We start from the raw sequence: 20,058 nt of genomic DNA, 5'->3' as shown, positions 1-20,058 counted from the left end.
AGTGGGATTGCTGGATCATATGAGAGTTCTATTTTTAGTTTGTTGAGGAACTTCCATACTGTTCACGTTAGTGGCTGTACTAATTTACATTACCACCAACAGCGTACAAGGGTTCCCCTTTCTCCACATCCTCACCAGCATTCATTATTGCCTGTATTTTTGATATCATTTTTTATATTTTTTAATGTCTTGCCCAGAATGAGTGCTCACTCAATAAATGTTTGCTAAGTTAATATCACTGAATAAGGCAAAACAATGTCATTTTCACCATTAATAATGACTGGCTCTGAATTAGCAGGGCAGAGACTCTGAGGTATTAATATTTGTCTAACAAGCATTATTTTTCAAAATGTCTAGCCAACTTTAGAATGAGAGCTCATGGAAAAGGTAATAGGGTGAAGTCATTAAATGACCTTGGCTTTATTCATACATACTCTAACCAGATGGATACAGATCAGAGAGTTTTAGAGTTAAAATGGGCCATAGACGTCATCTAAACTAATAGTCAAACCAGAAAACATATTCCAAAGAACACTTGGAAGGTGTGTTGAGGTGCTAAAAAACCTAAAATTTAAGAGAACAAAGAATCCAAATGGTGGTTACTTAAGAAAAATGCAAAAGCCATACTTTTGACAAAAGTAGACCCATATGGTTTGTATGCATTTTCAAATATTTAGAAGTGACACAAGCTTGATACATGGCTCTAAATGTTTCTGTAAAACTTCCAATTCATTTTAGTTTGAACCTTGAATGTATTTCTTAAGCAAGTGACTTGAAGGAAATCTGCACCGTGCCTGCCTTCTCCCAGCTCTCCCTCACTGAGGACAGGAACCCAGCCATCCACAATGACTGCAGTGCCCGCGTGACATTCCTGCGGAGAAAAGCACATTAGGGCCAGGCTCCAGATGCCTCCTCATGAGCCTTCTGCTTTCATATGACACCTCTCAGAAAAATGAAGGAAAAAAAATGCAAAATGAAATAATATTGCCCTTCAAGAATACAGACCTGTTGTTTAGAGGTGCGTACAACCGTGGACACAGTTCAACATTTTAAATTAAATTTCCACATAGTTTATGTGACCTCATTTAACAGACTGTTTTTGAACTCACTCTTTCCAATTTTTTTCTATATTTTCCTGTTCACTTAAATTTAAGGGAATGCTCATGTCAGCATTGGGAGATTTGAATGACCTATTAATATCCTTTGCACACTCGGTGTCTCAACATCATAAAGGACCAAAGTACTTTTAACTTTCTGTGCCTCTACCCTTTACCTGTTGATTGTCTTAAGTTACCTCCATCCTCATTTCAGGATAGCTCAGCAGTTGTGGCATCAGATGCCGGGAGCAAAAATCATAGAAAGAAACAGAACTGTGTCTTCCTGTAATGCTAAGAAAAAGCTCTCTCAGAAGTCCTGAGCCAATTTCTTTCTGTCTTGTTGACCAAATTATTTCACATAGTCAAGTTTAACCCAACCACTGAGAAGAAGGAGGTGGACATGCTTGCTCTAGACCAATTATGATCCACTGAGAGTGCCTTTCTTTGGGCTGTCCCCCTTCCTCTGAATACATGGCCACGACCACTTAGTGCAGTGAAATTCAAAATTGGTTTTCATCGGCATCATAAAGGAGTCGATGGGCAGAAAATCAACAGTGTCTTCCATGAACAGAATATGGGAGATACACATGTATCTCCTTCTTTCCAATTTTCTTTATAGTATAATAGCATCTTACTTCTCAGACAAGAAGCATACCTAGTAATATTTTAAAAAAACAAAAAACATTCCTGGGATCTGTGCTGGCAAAAACAGGAAGAAAGAATGAAAAAGAAAAGGAAAAAAAGAGAAAGAAAAAAGAAAATTAAATATTTATAAAATTAAAAAAAATAAAAATACAAATACAAAAAACAAAGTATTCAATTAAACAACATTTTACTGTGTGAAAACTAACCCTGCTGATATTATACAATCTTATATATTTGCAGCATGTAAACACTGGAACTTAAAGGGACTAAGACAATTAATTAGGCCTGTACCATAGTACATCCTGGCAAAACTAATATATCCTTAAACAACTCAACAACTTTGTTACATTTAGAAAGGCTAAATGTAACATTTGCTAATCATGCAAATTATGTGCTCTCTCTAATTGCATTTCATAGTAGTCTTAGCAAGAAGAGATATGATGAGTGAAATGAATGTTTTAATTAATAAACAAATAGTTGGATGTGGTTGCCCAGGTCCACTCAGCTCTGGGGAACTGTGGACAGTTCCAAACACCAGAGAGGAACTCACAGAACACAACCACCACCTTTTCCTGTCCACTTCTGCTCATCTGACATCTCAGTCCTGAGCAATTTTTCCTCATCTGAAACAACCTCCAGAGATACAGTTAAAGACATAGACAATTATAGAGCATTTTATGGAAAGCATAAGTTGTAACCAGGAAACAACACTTAAACTAAAGCAGTAATCTAAGCATCATACTCATTTTTAACAACAGACAACTAACGTGCAAACATATAACATACAAGCAAAGGAGAAACAGTAGCCAAGTAGCCCCTTATTCCTATAATATTGGGTAGAAAATAAAACCACTTTAATTTTGCATTTGACCTAAATTATAGACTGATAAATTAGCCTCTGAAACTTAACAAATCAAATAACCCACATGAGAAGGTGCTTAAAATAACAGCATGAGCTTCCTTAATTTAGACGAATATCCTGCATGACGATTCTTCACACATAGTGTTCCCAGATATTACATAAGAAATAAACTAAAAAAGTATTTGTGGTTTATCTGAAATTCAAATTTAATGGGAGACCTTTATCGTACTAAATCTGGCAACCCTACTCATACAGAAAAAAACTCCTATTAAAGTGGCGTTTTCACAGAAAGCTTCTGGAATTAAATTAATTAATGTTTGGGGGGATCAATGTTCATTAAATATTAAATAGTACTTGCAAAATAAATAAATATAAATGTAAATATAAACAAAATTAATGTGTTGCATTTAGCAATGTTTGGCCAGCACCTCAAATTAAATTGAGATTTTATTTTGTTCTCCAAAATGCTCACTTTGAAATAAGGAAAAATAATGGACTCTGGGTAATTCATAGCTTGCAACACAGTGATCTTTACTTAAGAATCTGACCCTCAGCTATTTGGAAGTGACTGAAGGTAACAGCAAGCTTAGGCTCTGAACCAAAGTTATAGACAATTTTTTTTAGTTGCCCAGAACCAGTTTATACTCATGTTCTACATCTGTAATTCCTAAGCTTGGCCACACAACGTACTTACCTAAGAGTGCTTTTTATTTTCTTCAGGTGAATATTTTTGATGGTAAAATATATAACATATATATTACCATTCTGACCATTTTTAAGAATACAGTTCTGTGACATTAAGTACATCTACACTGTTTGCAGCCATCACTACTATCCATGTCAAGAACTTTGTCGTCTTCCAAACTGAAACTATACTTGTTGAACAATAACTTCCCAGTCCCTCTTTCCCCTCCTGGTCAGTACTATTATATTTTTAACAATACTGTTTCCTGGGTGCTTCCTTACTGAAGCAAAAAGTCAGTACAGGTATTCGGGAACTTCAGTTTGGAAGATTTCTAGTGGCATGTCTCTAAAGTGGTTTTCATTTGTAAAATCTCCTTAAAAGTTAGTTAAAGAGGCCAAGAAACATCACTTAAAACACTACATAAATTTTCATCAGACTTATATGATACAAATTTTACCCTTTAATAAAGATTTTCAAGTCATATATTCAATGGCAAATAATTAAAATGCCATGTAAACAGTCCAGAAAATAAATTTTATTATTTTTCAGGTCATATACTTTTCTTTTAAAATCTGTACATATTCTTGAGATGCTTTCCTAAGAAGATCATCAGTAGATTCTACAGAAGAAGCTATATGGGATCTAGATTCCAATTTAGTAGGAACGTTTTTTTTTTCTGGAAAGAAAAAAAAAGAATTACATTGTTTATCTAAAAGATTCCATAGCTAACTAAGTCAGTAAAAAAGCTGAAAAGTTAATCAGTGCTAAGAATGAAAAACAGGTGTGTATAACTATAGCACAAAATTATCGTGAAATATAATTTACCCATAGTTACACGTTGAATTGTCATTATGGGTAAGTACCAGAGCTTCTGGTTTTCTCATTGTTCAATCATTTATTCAGCAACTATGACAAGGTACTAGAGCACTAGAATTACAAGATGAAGATGATACAGTCCACCCCCCAGTAACCATACACTATAACCTAAGAAAACTCCACACAGTCATAGACACCATGACAGGTATAAAAGAAGGCACTACTAAAACACACACAAGGGTCATCTATCTCAGTTTTGTGTCAATATTGGAGTCTTTTGGGTAGAGACAATATGTAGGTTGATACCTGGAGGAGAAGGAAGAAGTATAGCAGATGGAGTAGCAAGTGCAAAGAGCTGGAGGTGAGGAGGACACTGGGGAATTCTCAGTGGTCCAGTTTGGCCAGAGGCTAGAGCAAAGGGGCAGAGTACAGTCAGTGGCAAGAGATAGGCTGAGTAACTTGACAAGAACCAAATTGGTCCAGGTGATTTGGATGTTTCTTCCATGCTAAGGAATCTGGAACTATTCCTGGGGGCAAAAGTAAACCAATGACAAAGGAAATGACTAGAGATTTAAAATGTCACCTGTCAAGTGACTGCTTGTCAACTGTAATTGCTTCACTAAGTGTTATTAGATGAATCTGGGGTCTTCTGGCTTTAAATCACTACTGTAAACCTGAGAAGCTGATGATGGCTTTGTTTTCTGGGAATCATTTCAGCCACTGGCTGGCAGTTCCACAGGGATGGCAGAAGTGAAGAAAGCATAGAGCCAGAAAAAAAGAGATGTACAGACTTCGTGAAATTTTTTTAAAGCTATGGAAAATGATGAATTAATGAGACGTAAGTATACTCCTAGTTATGAATGTTTGTTTTTACACCTTTCATTGCATGTGTAAAAGAAAAAATATTTAATGCAGTATCTATTAACCAAACAATGGAAAGGGATGTCATTTGTATTGACAATTTATTTCAGAAATCAATTAATTAATCTGAATTTCATTCATAAATTTTGGCAACATACCTTCTTCTAGTTCTCTAGTTATATTTTTTTCAAACTCCAGCTGCATCTGAAATAAGTGAAGTATTATTTATAACTTTTAAGTTAAACAAGAGACATTATTATGGGAATGATATATCACTTACAAAATGTGGCCTTTATTACTTTTAGAGACTAGACCTGACTTGCGGATTGCTTAGAGACATAATCACAAAAGTAAATAAAATTCCTACCTATTTTATGTTTAGATAACAGAAGATACCTATTATAATGCTACTTAGATTAATCTGATAAAAATACAAATAATATTGATCTATTGAATATACATCATTTCAGAAGGGTGATGTTTTCCCTTATTAGCATAAACGTTAAACAATTCAAGTCATATTTTGCAAAGAATGCATCACTTAATTCTTAGCAAAACTCTGCCCTTTATAAAGGTTTCATCAGTTTTTTTACTTTAACAGATTTTTCCTTAAAATGAACTCTCCCCTCTTCACTTTCAGAAAATTAAGATTGTAAAGTGTGTTCTATGCTATTAATTTTTCAGCACAGAATCTTAAATATAATACATACATGAAGAAAGTGGTACTGTCATAATGTCACGTGAAAATTCTACTGGCAAAAGATTAAGTAAAAATATTATGCTATCTATATCATAATTAACATTTATTTATTCATATGGACATAAAGATTTCAGAAAATTCGCTTAAGAAAGGATAAATACAGGTTACCACCCATTTTTTAAACTTAGTTGCTTCGATTCATGACGTTCTAGAATTAGACACAAGGACAATACATATAGTTCTTTAATTGTAACTTTGATTTCTTTTCGGAAATTACTACCAATTTTGAAACATCTGACTAGTTATAGTTATCTACCTAATTATGAAATGTGTGAGAATATTTTCAACTATATTGCAAGTCTTCCCATCTAGAGTGCTCTTATTTTAATCTTCGTATAAAAAGTATTATCTCCCTAAATGCCCAGAACAGGGTCTGAAATAGCATAGTGAACTCAACAAATACTTTGTGGTGATAATGATAATAGGCTATCCGATGCCTTTACAAATTTTAGGTGTGAAGACAAATTTTTCTGACTAACAGGTTTACCAGTATTTTGAGGCACTGTTTACCATAACATTTCTGTTACTATAATATTATAGATAGTCTTTATAAAACGAATAAGGTGAAAACAGAATTACTAGGCAGATCTTGTAAAAGTAACAACTCAACACCAGATAAACGGAGAAGCCATTATTGAAAGGCTCTTATATTACCATTAATAAACACTATGTAAAATGTACATTTTTACATGACTTGAAATAAGGAACTCCTAATGTAATGTTATTATATTTTCCCCCAAAAGCTCTTCTCAGAAATATTTACTTCATATGTATAATCAATTTTATTATTTCTTTATATTCCAGTCACAAATACTTTTAAAATACATAAATTTTACTTAGATAAAAATGAAAATTGCTTACTTTTGTACTAAGGAAGTCTTAAGTCTCTAAATGGACCATACTTTTTTTATAACAAATACAAGCAAAGGCATTATTTTCTCCTAACTTTTAAAGAGCACTTGGGAGAAATCACTGCCTCCACTCCAACCTGGAAGTGGCCTCCACCTACATAAATTCTCTGTCAGCCTTTCCCTGACCCTTGAATACTTCACCAACCACATAAGTGACTGCTGAGGGCAACTGCCTTTGGGAAAGAGATACCAGGTCAGATACAAAAGCTCCAGGGAAAAGGGACAGACCCAGGCCACAGCGAGGGAGCTGCTCTGGGAGGGACACCCAGAAGCTGAGGAAAAGGGTCTGGAATGTCAATGGTGCTCAAGGAGGTTGAGTCCTGGCTTGCAGGAGGCTGGGGTGGTTTTGTCCATATTCACATGTGAAAACTAGCAAATATTAAGAGACTTTTTAAAAGTTCCTTTCATTTTATTCTTATTTTCCCACTAAATTACACATTTTCCTCATAGTTCCCTTAATAGAAATTCAAAATTGTTGTCTCCAGTTGAATAACTTAATGCAGTGCCTGATACAGATTATGGAAGGAAAAAAAGGAGATTAAAATGTCTTGTTGACATTAATCACTGTCCTAGTCAGTTAGGCAGGGTGTCGTCAATGGCTGTTTTTCTCCATGGCTTTTCAAGTGTGTAGACTGAGCAATAGCTTAGGAGAAACTGAACCTTGCCAGAGGAAATTAAAAATAAATAAATAAACTGCTACGCTTCCTTTTATGCATAATACTAAATCAAAAGCTATATCAGCTCCTTATGGAGTAAAATACATAAACCATTTTTAATAAAAATATTCCTCTTTTCTCTGTGGCCTTTCTGTTTATTTCTAGCTGGGGATTACTTCCAAGGGTGGAGGTAGCTTGAAGTCCAACATCAATAAGGACAGCACATCTGCAACTTCATTTACACTTTTCTATTTTTTAAAACATATAAGAAGGTGAGAAAATTATACACAGGAGGACCACCTAAAATTTGTACCACCAAATTTTAGCTAATCAAAAGGATTCTCTCCAAACTGGTAGTTTTCAAACTATGTCCCACAGAAATCTAAGGTTCCACAGAGGACAGTGCAGAAATAAGGAATAAGGAAGTTGCGCTTCAGAGCCCCCAGACAGCTTTACTTATTACTATATATTATTACTTGCGATTTTTTAAAATAAAAGTTCCATTCTTCAAAAAAAAAAAAGGTATTAAAGTCACTGATTTAGTCAAAGTCCCTAAATTTATATAAAAGCAACACAGGCTCAGAGAGACTGTAGTTTGCCTAAGGTCACAAAGCCAATTAGCCACAGGCCAGGAATGGACTTTACGTCTTCTTACTCAGCCTGGGGTTGTGTGCCAGCTGCTTCCTTCATATTCACACACCCACACAGGCAATATATATATATATATATATATATATATATATATATATATATTATACACACGCACACACACACACATAAATTTTAAAATATAACTCAGAAAAAATGTATATGTACAACTCTCATGTAGCTCAATACTGTAGGCATGAGACGTGAAAAAGTAGTTCTTTAAACTCTTAAGTTCTAAAGTTATGAATAGAAATTAAACAACACAAATTATCAGAACTTCTGTTATATTCAATTAATAAAGAAAAAATTTTATAAACTACAGAACAGGCAACTTTGTAGGAGAAAAACTTTACTTGAACCAAGGCAGCCAAAATTGAGAAAATTCTTCCTTAAAAAAACTATTCATTTTCTCCAACTAAAACTTGGTTAACCAAAAACAATCAACAAATAAATTATCCATGTTGTGGGATATTTATAGCAAAGTTGAAAACACAAAACAAATTTCTCTCTACTATTTAGCATACTTCTAACTTCTCATCATTAGTTGGTACATATAAACACATGGGTTTAACTGGAATTATAATTTAAATCCAGGCATAATTAAATGATAGAACCTTCATTTCTATGGCCTCAAGTTTCCAAGAGAGAACTTCCACTCTACCTTCCTCTGGAGGGGAGGGAAGATTCATCTAATGGATGAATTTGGGTGAGGCACATCGAGCGTGTGTGCTAGGCTCTGCCTCTCTTCTTTGAAAAGATGCACAGTGACATGAATTCAGGTCTACTGTCATCTCTGCAGTGAGCAGCTTGCTCCCAGGACAGGTGTCTGGCATCTGTTCCCTCCTCTTACAACTGTGTGGGTAGTGCCTGATCTGAGATGAAGTATTCAGAAGCCCCCTGTGGCTGCACATCTGTGCCACATCCTCCCACTAGTTATCATGAGTCAGTGAAAAAGCGAGGATGCTGATGTCCACCTGTCTGACTCTTGTGTTCCGAACTCAGAAGCGGAGAGGAGTGCCATTTGCTGCCTACCCCACCACAGCCCCAAGATGACCATACAGCACTTAAATGTTTTCATCTTCCTTGATTTTATAATCTTACTGCACATTCTTCCAAGCAACCCCCACTTTAAAGAAGGGAAGAGTTGAAAGGAATCCGATTTTAGAAAAGGAAATATAGTGAAATCAATAAAAGTAGCAAAGCCCCCAAATTACAAACATAAAGTTCACTCATTCAATAATAACTTATTGACAGGCTGTTAAATTATACTTGAGATTACAGGTAGGAAAATAATGCTGCATTCTCTTTTTGAGACCGATTTGATAACTATATACACACACCACACATACACAAATAAACATTTCCATAGTTATTATACTTTCAGTAACTTGATGTTTTTAAATTAAAATTTGATATCATTCTCTACGTTAAGGAGCAAACATTATAAAATAAATGTGCACTCAAATGTTTCTCCATTAAACCACTGCAAATCAATATCAAATTGTAAATAAGCTAATACATGAAGGAAACTAACATTTGTCAGTTTTTAAATATTAAATACATGTATTTTATCACAGAGAAAAGAACTGGGGAACAGGTTGCTGATTGAGGAGCTGAAGGATTAAGTGCGGAGCCACACATATATTTAATGACCTTGTGAAATGAATGAATGAAAGAAAATGAAATGGAAGAAGTTGTGAGATTACCTGAGTCATTCACAGGATAAAATGACTACTGGACATTTTGCTAAGTAGATGAAATGAAGTGGAGACAGGAGGAATTATAGAGAGCATACAATACAATAAATACATTTCTTTGTCCTTGCTCTATGAACAATTAACATAACTATTCTAATAGTTTGATCAGAGTTAAAATTCAGAGTAGAGAGGCACTGCCTTGGTGATGCAAACGGGCCTGTTTTTATTTGGGAAGAAACGCAACTTACTATTCTGTTGAGACACAATGTTCCATCAAGTAAAAAGTTAACATCCTAGGGACACTGTTTTAGTATGATGTGTCTGTATAACCACATTTAGAAAATGAGTTTCTAAACTGTATAAACATTTGGGAAATAGAAAAAATACATAATTAAACACAAAGAAAAAGGAAAATATAACTAACCATGGTAAAGTAGTTCTGTAGGCTGTTATGTGAAGTCCGTGGGCTAGAGGTGGGGATCACTAAGTTTTCCCTTGGACTAAATGTTCCGCTGAGAGCTGAAGTATCGTGAAAACTTCCAAAACAAGGCGATTCTAGGACTGGCCTTGAACTAAGAGTGTGGCTGCGGCGTAAAGATCTATTCTTCTCTTCCTCCACAAGCAATTCAGACCTGACCTCTGCTAGCTTCTCGTGACTTCTGTGAAGATAGCAAAAAAACAAAACAAAACAAAACAAAAAAAAACAAGAAAAGCTTAGGATAATATTTCATTTTTCCCTAAATGATGTCTAAATGACTTGCATTTTTTTAAAAAAGTTGCCATAAGAGTAAATAAAGTTTCCCAATTAACAGTGTTTGATCACTGAAAATGTGTCAGAGCATTCTTATTGCATGCAAGTATAGTTTTAAAGTCATTCTAAAGAAATACATATATTCCCAGGGGGATTTCTAACAAATAATTCAAAGAAAGTAGGGAGAAGAGAGAAATGTCAATCAATGATGTATGGCTTACAGGTCACACCTGCTGCCTTCTGGAATGGTTCTCCTTGTTAGATTCTTGAGGATGCCATCAGAAATACTTGAATTTAAAGGGTAACTATGTGAGATGATCAATATGTTACTTTCCTTGACTATAATAACTATTTCATTATGTATAAATATATTAAAACATACTGTACTCCTTACCACATTAACTGCCATGTGAGTTGTATTTAACTCACAATAGTTTTGAGCTTGGAGCCTCGTGAAGCATATATAACTCAGATGTCTCTTTACCTTGGGAGCCACATGGTGTGCAGGCAACTCATGCTGCCACACTGTAACATACATGTTATGTGATGGGTGGCCCCAGTGCAAAACCCTGCAGTTGGTTCATGAAAATCTTACTTATTGATGTTCCTATTGTTACAATTTAATTCTAGAAACATGGATTGCATTCCATATAACTTATGCACAGAAAACAATAAAAAATAACACATTTTTCATTAAATTAGAAAAGATCATTTTGTTTTTAAAGTTTTCATTCTATATTCATAGTAAAATACCATGGCCCCGAGGGAAAAACAAATTCTTTCTAGTGTGGCAGCCCATGTGTTAAACATACACAAAAAACAAACAAACAAAAAAAAAACCTAAAACTGAAAAAAAAAATCTGGAAATACTTGTAGTAAAAAACTATCCCTCAAAGACATTTCCAAGCATTTGCTTTCACCACCCTTGTACATTTCACCCATTAACTGGGGAAAATTAAGAATTTGGCACTGAAGAATAATTCAGAGCAGCAGTTTCTAGGGGAGAAGGAGACAGCTGAGTTGGTGATCAAAAAAAACTAAAGGAGTTTCAAAGAAAATTAGCTGCTAACATTGCTACCAAGGCACCAGAGGTGGGACCTGTCCTTTCTGTCTTCAACACGCCTGACCCTCAGGCTGACCAAGGTATTATGTTTAACTACTTTGTGAATTATATTTCCCTTCATCCCTAAGTTAATCATTCCCTATTTTACAGGTGTGATTTTATGCAGTGGAAACACTATACAGGATAGATAGCTTGATTCAAGGCGCCCTCTAGTGACAATGCCAAAGATCACAATCGAGGAAACCTAATTGACTGGGAGCCAGGATGTGCCAAGAGAGTAGTGGTAGCACTTGACTCGTTCGGTTCCAGATGTAATCTTCCAAAAAATAGATAAACTCGTAAGTATTTCTATTTAAGGAAATGCTGACAAGCAATTTTATAACAGTATTACTGCCTAAATTATAAAGCTTCAAAAAATAATTTTCTGAAAGACTAATAAGTCAGCTTAACTATATAAGAATATTAAGGGGGAAACGGGAAAAAAAAAAAAGAGGAGGGATATAAACTCTCCTGGACCAATATTTTAAAGATAAATTCACTCATGAACATCATTTTCCAAAATGATATTATCTAGTTAGTCTTCACTTCCTACTACTCTCATGAGTCAGTCTCAATAAAAACTGTGCTTTTGAGGCAAATTAATGAGCTTATTTTCTATGAGTCTATGTTTTGACTTACTTGTTTAGTTTATCTGACAAGGATTGTTTAGCTTTTAATTCTTTTAGATAGAGTTGCTTATATTGTTTCAATTCAGCTTTATTAAATTCTTCTTGAGTTTTCATTTTGGACATTTCAGATTCCATATCTTTAATTTTGAGTTCCATCTGATAACGTATTGAAGCGATATGATCGTCTCTTAACTGCTCTAAGTTATCTTGAGATGATGCTTGTGCCTAAAAGAAATTAAAAAGATAAATTTTAAAAATAATAACTCAAATAATTAGTAGATATTTGTCACCTTTAGTTTTGAGTCACTGATTCAGAGAGGCAATTTTAAATATGTAAAAAAGAAGCTAAAGTTCAAAATATTTCTCATCAATATCAACTAAATTCATAATTTAATCTGAATTATAAAAAAATATAATAATTCTTATGTTGGTATTTCACGTAATCCGATAATCCAAAGAGTAACAGAATCAACTTAAAATTTTTAGTTTGAACACTGTAGCTTAAGAACAAGTCAAGTGTATGGTCTAATTTCTAAATCACATTTTTTTTCTTTTTCTAATAGCCCTGTTTTATGCCAGCTGGTCTTGATAATCTTGTTACAGAATCATCAGTCTGGTTTACTTATAATAATGGAAACTGAAAAATTTAAAGGGAGAAACAGATGCCACCTTCCTTCTCGAAATCTACAAAACAAATTGTTATAAGGAAAGTAGAGGAAACAAACATACATATCCAAAATATAATTTGCAGTGAAATAAATGAAAGCACCTTACTGATTAACTAACCTGTAAAAATAGATTGACTTCTTTTAATTTTTCTACTATATCCTGTCTTGCTCTTTCTTCAATTTCCCGTTTATACTGTTCTACTTGACCACGCTCTACCATATTCATTCCCATATGACTTCTGAGGTTTACTACTTCTTGTTCCAAGTTATTATTCTTCTTCTGTAGTTTTTCACATTTCTTCTGTATTGTTTTCATAGACAATAACTCCTGCTGAAGACTTTGATTCTTTGCCCTCAGATGCTGACATTTTAAAGATACAGTTTCCAGTTCTGCCGTAAGCTTATCAATCTGCATGAATAAAATTATATAGTTTGGTAATGAAGGAAGTAGGTTGAGAATGATCTACTAACACAATACTGACAAGTTTTGAAATAAATTCAGTTTCAATAAAATGTTATCTATACTATTGCAGATTCTTAAAATATGGGCCCTTGAATTACTCAGAAAATCAGGAACAAAGTTAAAACCATCAGGAGTCACAAAAATATATTCTTTACTGTCACCATCCTTGCCGTGCAACATTTGCACTTGATCTTAGACTATTCTTTTTCTATGATTGTTTCATGTCTTTCCTCCTTAAAATGATTCTAAGTCACCTCTTAGTAGAAAATCTTTTACCCCTTAACCCGAATCATCACTCCCCATAATTTCTAAAGAAAGTTTAGGGACATGATATTGAGTTAGTCAAGCCCAAGTCAATAAATGGTTTCCAGAATAAGGCTTTGAAAATAATGCTGAGCACTGTGGCTCACACCTACAATCCCAGGACTCTGGGAGGCTGAGAAAGAAGGATCACTTTAGCCCAGGAGTTTGAGACCAGCCTGAGCAACACAGTGAGACTCCATCTCTACAAAAAAATATTTAAAAAGTAGAAAAGAAGACCCTTACAAAACGAATCTGTAAATATGGATTCTAATGCTATAAGCCTTTTTTTTTGTAAACAGCAAATGTTTTAAGCTCATCTGAATTGCATTCCAAGACGCAATAATTTGGAATTAGCAATCATCTCCCAGTATAAAAGTTTAGTGACATGATCTATACTTTTTTTTAAAACAAAAATGCCTTAATTCAGTAACACTATGTTTTAATCCTTTGTTACTTTACATAAAATAAGGGAGTATAATCAACAATAGCAAAGACAACAAAAACCCTGTTGGAATTGCAGTGGTACAGAGATGGAGAGAACTACTCTACTTTAGATGTAATGATTATTTGACTTTAAAAAGGTGAGTGGAGTGGTGGTTTTAAAATGTCTACAAATTGTTTCACATTTCTCCCATGAAATTTCCTCTCCTGAACATGAGCTGGCCTTAGTAAGCGGCTTCCAGTGAATATAATATGGTGGAACTGCTGTTGACTTCTAAGGTTAAGTTAGAAGATATAACACAGCTTCCACTTGACTTTCTCTCTCTAGGGAAGCTTGTCCAGCCACCACATTGTGAGGAAGCCCATGTCACACGGTGAATCCTTGGGAAGCTGTTCCAGCTGGCTGCCCCAGCTCAAGTCCCAGCCAAAAGCCAACTCCAACTGACAGATGTGAATGAACAAGCCTTTCAATGATTCTAGTCCCCAGTGTCAAGTCACCACAGCTGATGCCAAGTGGAGAAGAAATGAGCTGGCCCCACTAAGCCTTGCCTAAAACTGCAGATTATGAACAAAATAAATGTTTTGAGACTATGAATTTTGGAGTTTATTATACAGCAATAGGTAACTGATGCAGACACTGATACTAAATATGGGTTGCTGCCCATAAAAAATAAAAACTACTGAAACATGCAGGATTTTCATAGTGATGAAAATGTTCTAATTGACTATGGTGATGGTTACACAACTCTACGAAAATATTAAGACTTAAGTCCCCAACTCCTGGGCCACTGATGGCCTGTTAGGAACAGGGCTGCACAGCAGGATGTGAGCAGCAGGTGAGCGAGGGAAGCTTCATCTGTATTCACAGCCGCTCCCCATCCTTGCATCAGCACCTGAGCTCCGCCTCCTGTCAGATCAGTGGCAGCACTAGATTCTCACAGGAGCACAAACCCTACTGTAAACTGCACGTGTGAGGGATCTAGGTTACGGCTCCTTATGAGAATCTAATGCCTGATGATCTGAGGTGGAGCTGAGGCGGTGATGCTAGCGCTGGGGAGCGACTGCAAATACAGAGTATCATTAGCAGAGAGGTTGGACTGCACAATAAATGTAATGTGCTTGAATCATCCCAAAACCATTCCCCTACCTCCCCCAAAGATCTGTGGAAAAATTGTCTTTCATGAAACTGGTCCTTGATGCCAAAAAAGGTTGGGGACTGCTGTTTAAGAGACAGTGTGTTGTACATTTTAAATGGGTGAACTGTGTGGTATGTGAATTATATCTCAATAAAGTTGTTTTTAAAAACTCAATGCTAGCATCTAGATACTTTTCTTAATTCTGTGTTTCTATATTTGGATATATATATCCTATATGATCTGAATATTTCTATGCTTTTATAATACATTTAAAATGAAGGCGGAATGAACATGCCTCTCTTTTTAGTTTATAAATTAATCTAAACATATGCATTTTGGAGAACAGATTTGTACAGGTTATCCTGAAATCCATGAAATAAATATACACAGATTCTGTATCCACTGATAAAAGTAACAATAAGAAATAAGACAATTCTCTGGAAAATTCCATTCAACATTATCCTCTGATTTACTCTAGCTTGCCTCACCATGGCAAAAGAGAAATCACTAAAAAATAGTGTTTAACAGAAAAAAATGTCTCTCAGCTTATGTTACAAAAGATGTATAATTCTCAACTTTCCTAAGGGTAAATATTAAGAGAAAAAATGTAATTATTTAAAAAATGGTAGAATGAAAGTCAGACTTTAAGAAGGGTATTATAAAGATAATAAAATTACAATAAAATTAATTATAATGAAAATAAAAAAGAAAGCTGCCATAGAAATTAGTGTGCTACACACTTTGTTATTCACCCAGCTATAGATTAACTGTTGACATGTTAAATTCAATACATACTTGACCTCTGCTTTGATCTAATTTCTTCTTTGAATCCTCTGTCTCATCTTCTAAATGAGTGTGACAATGTGAGGCAACCTCTAGCGAAGCTTCTGATGTAGGTAGATTTTTCAGGGTAACACCCAGTTCTTGTTGAAGTTGTCTCAGAACTACCTGATAAGATAATCCTGTTACTCATGTTATAAGTCAACTTATTATTTAATCACGTTAATAATATTTAACTCTAACATATATACTTTGAAAAATATCACCATACATCAATTAACCTTCTTTTCCTCATGTGTACATGTTCTCATTTATCAGGGAATTCAGTTAAGGTCACAGAAGGTGTTATCTTCCTGTTAAGTTGGTACTCTGTCACTCAGACAACAGATTCAGCCCATTACTCATCCGTTCCCCGTGAATGTGAAATGCTTAACAACCAACCGGAGTCTTGAAAAGAAATAAGTATGTGGGTGGGACTGGTCATGGTAAATTCTACACTGTGAAATATCTTCCCCTTCTTTATTAAAAGCCCAAATCAACCTCAGAGTTCCTCACATATTCAATCGTCCGCTGAAACCCTTGCAATAGATTCCTATCTCAGAATAAAGGTAAAATTCTAATGGTCTTCAAGACTCTAGGTAACCTGAACTCCATCTCCCTCTCTGACCTCAAGCTCCTACAACTCTCTCCCCTACTCACTGCATTCCTGCTAGATGTGAACCCTTCCACCCCTCACCACTCTGAAAACGGGGACCCAATGGTAAACTAATAAATCACGGATAGCTACAACTGTTCTTGTACTGGACAAAGTTATACCCGGTATATCCAAATGATGGTCATTTGGCCTTGAGATGAAAATAATGGGCAAATTATTTATAAAAACATTAAAAGTAAACTATAAATACCAGTGGGAAGATTAAATCAAATATGGTTTTGCTAAAATTCACATTAGTCCCCAATTATGATTTAATCAAAAGTAGCGGCCTTTAAAGATTTGAGAGTCGTTAACAATACATAATTTGAGATTGAAATACTTTTAGACTTAAGTCAAATTGACATGATTAAAAATAAAATTATAGTAACTAAGATATATAAAAAGCTACTGATGGAAAATCATTATGAGGTATAGCAATACACTTCCAATCATCTGAAAAGTCTGGAATTAACTGTCGAAGTAATCCACTTAATTCCAAAATACTCATTTCAGGTACGAGAATTTCTGCTTGTCTGCTTCATTATGATCTTAAAATGTGGCAACATAAAGACATTAAAACTATTAATTCAGCAGTATAAGAATATATTACTACTATTAGTCCATATCTATTAATAATTTGTAACTTAACCTCTTAAAATTTCATAGGTGACACAATGTCTTTACTCAAAGTAAAGCAACTCTCAGTTCTTATTTGCTGGAAAGAAATATAATCTATATATTTTTATTCAACTAGATTCAACATTTAGCCATAACCAAATATTATTTTAAATTTTCTTTCAGAAAAGGTGAAAAATATTTATATTTCTTGATATTTACTTCTCTTTCTGCCTTCTCTTTTTCATATTGGTGCAGTCTTTCTTTTAAATGATTACATTCATTGATTAAGTCATTTCTCTCTTGTAGCACAAGCTTTTGCCTTTCACCTTCAGCTTGGTGTTTTTTTACAATAACATGAAATTCGTCTTGGATATTAATTTCTTTTTGTTATCATCAGCTTCATTGTGAGCATCTTCCAGTTGCTGTCAAAGCAACATATTTTCACTGTGTAGTTGAGATAATCCCTCATCTACAGATTCCTTGCCCATGTGTTTATTAACTTTACTGTGTTCATTTTGATACATATGTTCAACTTCCTCCATTTGACACTGTGTTTGGCTAAGGTCTCCTTGTACAACCAAAGTTTTTTGTCTGAGAGAATCTCTCGGGTGACTGAGCTCAATTTCTAGGCTACTGAATTTACATTTAGCTTTAGAAAGTTGTTGAGAAAGAGTCACATTTTTATCTTTCAGGTTAGACATCTCACAATTAATCTTGTCCTGTAACTCAAACCACTCATCTCTTGCTCTCTGGAAACTAAGTTCTAAGTCTCTTTTTAATGTCTGACTTTCATCATGATCACGTAACGCAGCAGCCAGTCTAGAATGGTATGATTCAACTTCTGTATCCAGTCTTTCCTTGTATTGTTTTTCACTCTTCAGTTTAGAATTCAGCATTGTATTCTCAGTTGTCAGAACATGCAGTTGTCCACTATACTGGGATACTGTTTTTGTTAATGCTTCCCCATTCAGTTTCATGGTGTTTTGAAGGTCATCATTCTTTTCTTTCACAATTTTAATGTCCTTAAAGTATTTCTTTTCTATTTTCTGGGTATTTTTTTTATTGTATATATTTCCAGTCTTAGCCTGACAATTTCATTCTCCAACATGTGATTTTTACGCAACATATCTTTTCTTTTTCATTACTATGAGAAATCTAAGTAAAACAACAACAATAAAAAAACCCTTTTAGCTAGCACTCAATAAAATGGCATATCATGATTTCCACTGAAATTAAAGAATACCCTGTACATTTATACAATGAAAGGTCTATAATAAGTGGATATCCAACTAGACAAAAAGTTGGATCAAAACCTTAAACTTTACTGAGCATAAATTCCCAAAAGTTCAAAACTTTATTTGAAGACAATGAATCCATGAAAGTAAAAATTATATCACTAGAGAATTTTTAAGAATCTCAGAATTGGAAAACCTTTCTCTGAATTACAACAAACTCTAAGGCATAAAATAAAACATTAACAACTTTGACTCCATTAAAAAATTTGGGTTTACATTCTGATATCTGACCTATACCTTATAGTAAGAATCTTAGCTCTGCATATATTTGGACAGATGAAATTTCCCAAATTTCTTTAAGTTCCTATTTCCTGAGAATGTTCTATAAATAATCTACTTTTCTGACATTTTTATAATCAGTTATAAGAATTACATTTACTGACAAAAATCTAGGCATTGTACTGAGCACTTCTATACACATCAATGAACTCATTTGGTTATCACAACTCTGAAAAGGAGAGGTTAAAAATAAAAGCAAGCTGCAGGATGTCCCCCAGCTCTCTGACTCTATTTCTAGTGATCCTCCACCAAATCAGTGTTACTTCTGTGGTGTAAATATATAAATATTAAAGATGTCTTTTATTTCAAAACATTAATGGCAAATAAGATAAAATATAAATTTTATGTAAAATATAATATATAAAATAATTTTAAAATATAATAAAATATATAAAATATTTAAAATATATAAAATATAATTTTATCTTACTCTAAGAGCTCTTAGAAAATCATGAAAATATTTGCTATTGCAATACGTTTTGTTCTCTCTTCACAATGCTTGAAACAGTAATCAATGTAAAATAGGGGCAAATACAGTTAACTATTTTACTAGGACCAAAATACTTATCAATAAATTATTACTAAGTATATATTATGGCATATCATTGTTTTCAAAGCTCCTTGTACTGAAATAAGATACCATGAGGAAGAAACTGTTATTCTTCTCAAAAGTGAGGAGAATAACATCGAAAATACCGTCTATGAATTGGCAATCGGTTTCCTCCTTACCTGTCAGAGGAAATAATGAACTAACCTCTGCATTAATATATCAAGGCAATAAAATAACTTCCAAAAACTAGAACATTTACTGTTAGTAGCAAGGGTCTTGAGATAATGGAAAGATCATCAATTCCTTTGGAAAATATTAAAAGCCTCTTCTTTGGATGAGGCCACTGTGAATGTTACCACTTGACTGTTGCAGACAAACGGAGCTGAACCAAGAACATCACTGTATGCAATGGGCCAAAAATACCACCCCCACTCCCACCCCCAAAATATATATACACACATATATCGCTTAAAAATCCTCTCTACATTCCAAGATGCAGATAACTGTTTTTTTAAAATATACACACATACAAATACATAAACACAGATATGTGAAAATGACCAAAGAAAATACCTCAGAATTCATTTTCTTTAGAGCCATTTCTAGGTTCTTTTGTTTGCAAAGCTGATTGTTCGGAATCTCATCTTGCATTATTTTGGCATTCTGTTCTTGAAAAAGTTGCCTCTGGGTATCATTTCGCTCTTGTGTAAC

General features: G+C 34.2%; 1 protein-coding gene across 1 annotated transcript in view; it reads right to left on the bottom strand.

Annotated features, from left to right (window-relative positions):
- Positions 1-3,846: 3,846 nt before the first annotated feature.
- LOC123642207 (ankyrin repeat domain-containing protein 26-like) overlaps positions 3,847-20,058 on the bottom strand; it is a gene marked incomplete at its 3' end in the record, with an annotated part of 29,534 nt that continues 13,322 nt past the window's right edge. Inside the window, 11 exon segments of the mRNA XM_045557147.1 lie at positions 3,847-3,965; positions 5,125-5,170; positions 10,063-10,297; positions 12,131-12,345; positions 12,907-13,197; positions 15,927-16,079; positions 17,443-17,603; positions 17,606-18,280; positions 18,283-18,357; positions 18,360-18,378; positions 19,921-20,058. Of these exon segments, the coding sequence (XP_045413103.1) occupies positions 3,847-3,965; positions 5,125-5,170; positions 10,063-10,297; positions 12,131-12,345; positions 12,907-13,197; positions 15,927-16,079; positions 17,443-17,603; positions 17,606-18,280; positions 18,283-18,357; positions 18,360-18,378; positions 19,921-20,058 (2,127 nt within the window).

The sequence above is a fragment of the Lemur catta genome, chromosome 1 (genome assembly GCF_020740605.2).
Source record: "Lemur catta isolate mLemCat1 chromosome 1, mLemCat1.pri, whole genome shotgun sequence".
In the NCBI taxonomy this organism is placed as follows: domain Eukaryota; kingdom Metazoa; phylum Chordata; class Mammalia; order Primates; family Lemuridae; genus Lemur; species Lemur catta.
Note: the sequence above shows the minus strand (reverse complement) of the source record. Positions and strands in the feature narration are given on the sequence as shown.